At 39.8% G+C, this 8,745-nt stretch overlaps 1 protein-coding gene across 1 annotated transcript; it reads right to left on the reverse strand.

The window, feature by feature from the left end:
* Window positions 1-5,000: 5,000 nt before the first annotated feature.
* Window positions 5,001-5,357, reverse strand: LOC107811363 (secreted RxLR effector protein 161-like). Its single transcript, XM_016636278.1, has one exon. The coding sequence runs from the start codon at window positions 5,355-5,357 to the stop codon at window positions 5,001-5,003; it is 357 nt and encodes a 118-aa protein (XP_016491764.1).
* Window positions 5,358-8,745: the final 3,388 nt, after the last annotated feature.

An 8,745-nucleotide genomic window follows, 5' to 3' on the forward strand; every position in this document is an offset into this window, starting at 1 on the left:
GGTGGTGGAGGGATTATATGTTGACCAGCCCAGCTGGGTCTCCTACTCTTACTTGGGGCCGGTTCTCTCAGCTATTTCTTGAGAAGGTCCTTCCTATCACACTGGGAGAGAGTTACCGCAAATAGTTTGAGTATCTCCAGCAGGATAGTATGTCAGTCACTCAGTATGAGACCCGTTTTGTGGATCTAGCCCATCATGACATTCTTCTGCTTCCTATTGAGAGAGAGAGAGAGAGAGAGAGAGTGTGAGGTGGTTTATTGAGGGACTCTCTCACCCTATCAAGCTACAGATGTCCAAGGAGACCAGCGATGAGATTTTTATTCAGACGACTGCTAATGTCGCCAGGTGGATCGAGGATGTTCTTGCATAAGAGAGTGCATGGGTCTGATAAGAGGTATCATCATTCCGGTGGTTTTAGTGGTGCTTCATCTTGAGGAAGGGGTTTTTCGGTAGGGGACATCCTCCCAGGTCATTTCAGTCAGTGCTTCAGGCATCCCACAGTGCTTCAGGGAGTCATGGTCCTTATTCGCCTCATTATGGGCTGCCAGTCTGTTACACCCCACATTTTTGTACGTAGAAGTATGCCATAGGTAAATTGGTGAAAGCTCGGAAATGAGATGTTACATCCCGCATTTTCGTACGTTACAGTTTCGTCGTAAGGTAATCGACGTATGTTCGGGAATGAGATTATTTCGGGATTATAAGTATTAGCTATTTCAAACAAGTGATAAGTAAATTCGTGAAGGTGAAAGGGTAAGCGAATCGATGGAAATGAATTTTTGTCAAGTTTGACATTTTAGATAAAATCGGCCCGAGCTAAAATACCCGGTATTTATGAACTAGTGCCATATAAGGTACTACATGACCATGATAGCAAGGTATATAAGGTATGTTAAAAGTGAGTAGTATTTTAAGTAAGTTGGGATAATTCTTAACTATGTGGGTAATTGATAAATTATTGGATAATAGGGGATTACCTAGTAAATTATTGAATTGTTGGGTAATTAATTAAAGGAATTAGATAAGATTAGACCCCCTCCCAATATGGCAGCCCATAACTAAAATTAGTGACTAATGAATTAATATGCAAAGTGGCCAAGTTAGGTGTCACATTTAGTGTCTTAGTCATTACAATGAGTGGGGCCCACAAACAAAAACATAAGACATATCTACATTAATGATTATTGTGGAGAATAAAGATGTGTGTTAGTAACATTGGAGTTCTTAAGAAATATCATCATTCATATTCCAACATCAACGTTGGCATTTTCATATTTCTTGGAATCAAATTCTCAACATGAATTCATAAATCTCGGAATCTGTTAGAAACTGTACGTCCACCAGACTGTATAGAGAACCGGGTTCTCTATGTGTCTCTTCTGAAAATACCGATGAACCAAACTGTATAGCGATCTGGTCCTATATCAGTTTGGTACAATGCTAAGTTTGTGTGAGTCCACCAATTAGTAGAGTACCTGGTCCTTTATGAGGTTCTTCTGTGAATGCTAGTAAAACTGTAGGTAAATAAGGCAGAGGATTTTTACTTGGAAAAATCTCACACAAGGGGATAAAAAAACCACGACCTACACCTGTAGGCTTTTAACTTCACTAACTTGCAATCTCCCTATTACAAGCCATTTTACAATAATCCTATTGCAAAGACTTCAACTAACTTGTGATGCTCTCATTACAAGCCACTCTATAACTATCCTAGTTACAAAGACTTTGACTAACTTGTGATGTTTCCACCACAAGCCACTTTGTCACACTACGGTTACAAAGGCTTTTGCTTATGACTAATACTAGCCACAACATAAACTCAGGGAGTTTACAGATTTACAAAGGTTTCCTAATCAACGCTTCTAAGAAAGCCGGATAGGAGTTACAATGAAGAACACATAACAAAGACTCAACAACCCTAAGGACTTAAGATATCATCAATCTTGGATCAGGTCCTTGAGGTTGCAGCAACTTTGTTCTTGAGAGAGGTTCTTGAGCACTTGAGAGAATTTTCGTTTTTTGTATTTGCAAGTGTTAAACCTGAATCTTGTGCCTTGCATAAGGTTTATACTACAAAAGACATCCTTAGTGATGTCCAATCTCAATGGGAAGTGACTGCTGCATTGTCGGATGCACTGTTGCAGTCAGTCACTTTCTGCAGTTGCTTTCCATCTGTAGTTGACTTGTACTTCTGTCAGAGAACCCTAAGGGACCAGGTCCCTGTTGTGTTCCTTTTTGTACAGTTGCGGATAGTCACTTTCTGCAGTTGTGTTCCAGCTGTATAGTTGACTTGTACTTCTGCCAGAGGAGCACCAAGGGATCAGGTTCCTAATCGGGTTCATGTACACACTGCCCAAATTGTCTTAAGTTGAGTAACTTGAATGATGTTTTGTATAAACTCATTGTAAGTACACCTTGATCACATCACTTGAAGTTATGTGAGCACTTTAGTTGGTTAAAGAATGAGTGGGCACTGGAAACATTGCAGTGCAGCAAAATCTTCATTTCCAGCTGTGTCCAATTGACTTTGTACTGCCTTAAGGAACCCACAAGAGTATTAGGTCCTTGTTTGGGTTCCTACATCCTGAAGTTGTAGCAAGTTCACATTTGGCTGGAATCCGTTAGATGCAGTGTAATCCAAGTGATCAGGTTCCCTATCTCGTTCTTGACATTAAGTTTGTTAGATCATCAAAACACAAGTCAAAGATATTGAAAACCAATCAATTTCCCCCTTTTTGGTGATGACAAACTTAGCATTGAAAACGAGGAGTTAGAGTTCAGAGAACCAGATTGAATAACAGGAGACCACAGGTTCCCCCTAACTTTATGCCCTTACTTACACATGTTTCCCCATATGTTCCCCCTGACTTTTTACTATCATTCTTGGTCTTTTATCTGGTTCCATACAGAAAGTTTGTTAGATCATCAAAACATATATTAAAAGTCCTTAAGCCCTTCAGTTTTCCCCTTTTTGATGGTGACAAACTTTTAACATTGATGACTATTTGACTTGACCAGATAAGGTACCAGCAACTGCATATGTTCCTCCTGACTCTATTCTTCCCCCTAACATATGTCTGCATATGTTCCCCCTGACTCTATTCTTCACCCTTTCATATGTTCCCCTTGACTCTATTCTTCCCCTTTTTGGCATCAACAAAAAGACACAATCAAACAAAAAGGCATAAAGAAGTCCAACAAATCTAACTCATGCCACATATGTGCACACAATCATGATTGAAAAATGAAGCAAAAGGGAAAACAAGCATTGTACAAGCAAAAGAAGAGTTGTTTTATTAATAAGAAATTTGACTGTTTCAACAGGAGCAGCAATAGTAAAATCAAACATGCCATCATAAAAGGAAAACAAAAAAGAAAAACAAAAAAGAAAAACAATAGCCACAAAATCATCAGAGCAAAAGATAACTGGCCATTGAGAGGATCTTAGGGGGCACTAGAAGAGGGAGGCTTGGAAGAGGAGGGAGCAATGGTTTTGAGAGCTAGGTCCATGCGGGCAGTTGCAGACAACTGTTAGTCAAGCAGTTTCTCCACAGGTTTCCTAAGTCCATAACTTGTCTCATACCTGCCATCTACTAGATTGTCGGGAAAGCGTGCAACCCCACAAGACTTTCTGAGTGCTCAGACTCTCCTGCCCAGGCCACTGTCACTTGGAGAGGTCTTTATTGAACCAGGTCCTCCCACAGTTTCCTACTTTTGTTTTCTAGACATTTCAACAAACTTCCCATTCCTGCTTGCAACAGCCACAATGGCACTTTTCAAAACAAATCTTTCTCAACCACAAACTTTTGTAGATCTTTTTACTAAGGAACTAGGTTCCTCCACAACATCTTTATCAACCTCAACCACTGGAATGTGTTTATCAGCCACAACTTCCCCCCTATTTTATCAACCTCTTCTTCCTTTTCTTAATACTCTGCTTACTCTTCTACAAGACAGACATAAAAGCCTCTTTCTTTTACAACCACCTGGTTTGTTTCAACTAAAAGAGAATCAGGTTCTTCAACAGGTTCTTGTGTGATAGTGTCATGAACCGGAGACTCAAAAAGCACCAGAGTCCTTTCATCCCCTAAGAATGGAGTTTCTTCCCCCTAAGATTTAGGAATAGAGGAGAAGTAGGGTTTGCAACACATGGAAGTGAGATAGGGTTTGATGGATAAATAGAGGTGACTGGAGATGAGGAGGAAATCGGTATGGGTACAGTAGTATCAGGGATAATGAAGAAGTGGGTTTCTGATGATGGTGTTAAGGGAGGAGGAGATGTGGGAGTGATGTTGATGGCAAGAGAAAAAGACGATTATTCGTTGGCCATGGTGAGAGAAGTGGTAGAGGATTCTGAAGGAAAAATTAAAAAGATGCAAAGGGAGACAATGGTTTAGAACTGCTGGTCTGAAAAGTCGGATGATGTGGCCGTTGAATTAATTTTTCTATCCTTTTTTTTGAACAAGCATGCGAAAAACACACTACTAGTAACCTATGGTGCAGGAACCAGGTTCCTGTCCTGTTTTTGTAAAAAAGGTTTTTGCAGCTTTCCCCCGAAGTTCAACACTGTACCTTTAGCTTCTATGATAATCATGCGTGTTTACCTGCAACGGTATAGATGTGAGTTAGGCCTAGTCAGAAAATACTTTAGCCAATTTTACCTTATTGTGACTATCACAGTCATGTCAGCAGAACCGAGTTCTCAATTAGGTTTAAGTAATCCCAGTGCCATCTTGTTTCTCAAAGTGTTCCTTGATCAGAGCATTATTGAAGATATCTGCAATTTGATCATCTGTGCAACAAAATCTTATACAAATAAGACTGTTTTCCACATTGTCCCTGAGAAAATGGTGTATGACATCAATGTGCTTGGTTTTCTTGTGTTGAATCGGCTTCTTTGCCATGTTGAGAGCACTGGTGTTGTCACATAGAAGCGATACACAATCAGTGTATACACCAAAAACTTCCGATTGTTGCTTGATCCACAGAGAATGAGCACATCACGAGGCAGCTGCAACATATTCTACTTCAGCTGTTGAGAGAGCTACTGAGTTTTGTTTCCTTGTACCCCATGAGATAAAACATGATCCAAGGAAATGAGCCATTCCAGATGTGCTTTTCCTATCCACCAGATAGCCTGCATAATCAACGTCAGCATAACCAATAAGGTTGAAATTGTCCCCTGAAGGATAGTGTAGAACCAGGTTCTGTGTGCCCTTTAAATATCTCAGAATTCTCTTAGCTGCCTTCAGATGAGATTCCTTAGAATTTGATTGGAGCCTTGCACATAATCCCATACTGAATACAATGTCTGGCCTGCTGGTAGTAAGGTAGAGTAGAGATCCAATGATTCCCATACTTCCATATCAAACCTTTTCAAGAGTTCTTTGATGCATTTCTGCTGACTGATACACATTCTCTTTATGGCCTGCTTCACTTGAAGACCCAAGAAGACATTCAGTTCCCCCATCATACTCATTTCAAACTCACTTCCCATGAGTTTTGCAAATTCTTTACATAATGAGTTAGCTATGGATCCAACTATGATGTCATCCACATAAATTTGATCAATGAGCAGGTTCCTTTCCCGTTTCTTCAAAGACAATGCATTGTCAATGTTTCCTCTTGTGAAGCCATTTTTCAAGAGAAACTTGGATAGTGTCTCGTACCAGGCTCTAGGGGCATGCTTCAATACGTATAGTTCCTTATCCAATTTGAATACATGTTCAGGATGTACATGACATTCAAAAACCTGGAGGTAGCTTGATATAGACTTCTTCCTTGAGAAAACCATTCAGGAAGGCACTCTTCACATCCATTTGGAATAGGGTGAATTCCATATGTGAAGAAAAGGCAATGTGGATCCTAATAGTTTCCATGCGAGCTACTGGGGCAAAAGTCTCATCATAATCGATCCCTTCCTCCTGATTGTATCCTTGGACAACGAGCCTTACTTTGTTCCTTGTAGTATTTCCATGTTCATCCAGCTCATTCCTGAATACCCACCTGGTCCCTATGATGGTTCTGTCTGAGGGTCTAGGTACCAGGTGCCATACCTTATTTCTTTTAAATTGATGTAGTTCCTCTTGCATTTCAGTAATCCAGTCTGCATCCTTCAATGCTTCCTTGATATTTTTGGGTTCTATTTGTGATAGAAATACTGAGAGGGCTAGGGAATTTCTGGTTTTTGATCTTTTTTGAACTCCAGAACCAAGGGGGATGATTATATTATCAACTGGATCAGAGCTTTTGTGTTCCCAATTTGGGACTGAAGTTTGTTTGGTAGAGGAACTGATTAAGTTAAGTGGATTTTCCTGCACTCTTTGTTCTGTTACTTGAGGAGTGCCTTACACTGCATCTCCAACTCTTTCTTCAGCTTCAGTGGTAGTAATTGAAGTATCAGGTTCCTCTTGAGAAGTGAAATAAGACATTGCATTGTCTTCACCTATCTCCTTCATCTTACTCATCATATCAGCCTTGCCATTTGAAACATCAGATACTTCCCCATGAGCTAAAAATAGTTCATTATCTTGATCATCACTGTTTCCTCCTTTGTTAGAAGAGAGAGTCTTGTTGAATAGCTTATGACCACTTTCTTCCACACATTGTATCCTTTTGTTGTAGCTTTGTAGCCTTTGCTTTAAGAGGAATATCCTAGAAAGATTCCTTCATCACTCTTGGCATCAAATTTACCAGGCTGATCCTTTCCATTGTTGAGAACATAACATTTGTACTCAAATGTTCTTAGATGAGTCAGCTTGAGTTTCCTTCCAGTTAGCAACTCATAGGGGGTTTTGTTTAGGAGAGGTCTGATCATGCAACTCTTTTCACTCCTGCTCAGTATTCCCATAGGAATTGCATGCTCCGTGTTCATTGAACTTTGAATTTGACAGACCATGGACCAGGCCCTTCTTCATCAATATATCTAGAACTGAGAAACTTGTATCCCCCAATACTTTATGCCAAGTCTTCGAATCATTATCAACCGCATCAAGCAGCTCATATCACCAGCTTAGACACAAACTTCTACCTTATTTTCTTCCCTATACCTAGAATATACCCCTTCTGTCCATTTTCCAAAGGGTACATCCCTTCCTTGTAGGCTTTCAGTGAGAGAAAATCTATGGTATTTCTAGTCATGTGCTTTGAGCATCTACTGTCCATGATCCATTGCAGTCTGCTTCCTCCCACTGTTCCCTGCACATCTAAATTATGGGTTAGATTTAGGAACCCAAACTAGTTTGGGTCCCTTGTTATGATAAAACGGATGGATAAGGGCTTTTCTAGTCCATACACGCAACATTGGTTTCTTGCGAGCTGTACCTGGTCCCATGTTAGTAGTCACTTTGTCAGTAAACACTTTGTTTTTCTGAACAGATTGAGCCCTGGCCTGGCAATTTTCTTTGAAGTGCCCATTGTTCCCACAGTGGGTACATAACCAGTTATCAGGAACTGTGACATACTTGTTGTGAGGGTTTTAAGGAGTTTTCTCCTTTTTGAACACGATTCCCTGCATGTTTCCACTATTTTTGAAGTACATGGTAGTGACAGCATCTGAGGACCAGGTCCAATTGACAGACTTCTCAAGATCACTTTTTACTTTCTTCAATTCAGCTCGAAGCTGCCTATTTTTCTCAGGTTCTCCACATAGCCTAGTTCTAGCAGCTTTCAACTCATTTTCAAGCCTAATGTGTTCCTCACTATCTATCTCCTTTCCTTTTCCAAAGTTTTTAGGTTTTGACTTAATCTCTGGTCTATCTATTGTTTCCCTTAGGTCTGCAATTACTATCAAAAATCATACTTTTCTTTTCTAAAAATTTCAATGGTTTTCTTATGATCAGTAACTATAGCCACTAAGTCGTATCTAGTTTGTTCAGATTCTGCTAATTCTAAGGTCAAAGAATCTCTATCCTCCATAAGACTACGAAAGGCATTGATTAATACATTAGCTAAAGACAAGAGTTTTCTTGGAGAATAGGATTTCATATTTCTCTGAACATCCCTGAAATTTACCTCTTTGTTGTCATCGTCTTCATCATCATCTTATTGAGCCATTAAAGCAAAAGTTGAGTTATTTCAATCTCCTCGCCTTCAACTGCCATCATGGAACTATCACCAGTACTAGGTTCATCATCTTTCTCACTGGAGGAATTCCCCGATGCTCCAAGAGCCCGTCTCATCATATTGTTAGCTAATCTTTTTCTCTTGAAGTTCTTGGAATTCTTGCATCAAGAGAGGACAACTTTTCATGAAGTGTCCAGCCTTTCCACACTTGTAATAAAGATCATTGTTCTTTGATCTGTTAGAGCTGTCCCTTTTTAGCATTTTTTTCATTTCTTCTGACCATCTTCTGAAACCTTTTGGTTAAGTAAGTCATGTCACTGTCTTCCTCACTTGAATCATTGTTATCCGCTTTAGGTACTAGGTACTTTTCCTTCTTTGGTTCTCTCATTTCAAAAGTTGATGAAGCAACCATGAGGATCCTTCCTAGGTGTTAGCATTTTAGAAAGAACCTACTCTAATACCACGTATTAGAAACTGTGCGTCCACCAAACTTTATAGAGAACCAGGTTCTCTATGTGTTTCATCTGAAAATACGGATGAACCAAACTGTATAGCGATCTGGTCCTATATCAGTTTGGTACAGTGCTAAGTTTGTGTGAGTCCACCAATTAGTAGAGTGCCAGGTCCTTTATGGGGTTCTGCTGTGAATACTAGTAAAGCTGTATGTAAATAAGGCAAAGG

The sequence above is a fragment of the Nicotiana tabacum genome, chromosome 8 (genome assembly GCF_000715075.1).
Source record: "Nicotiana tabacum cultivar K326 chromosome 8, ASM71507v2, whole genome shotgun sequence".
Taxonomy (NCBI): domain Eukaryota; kingdom Viridiplantae; phylum Streptophyta; class Magnoliopsida; order Solanales; family Solanaceae; genus Nicotiana; species Nicotiana tabacum.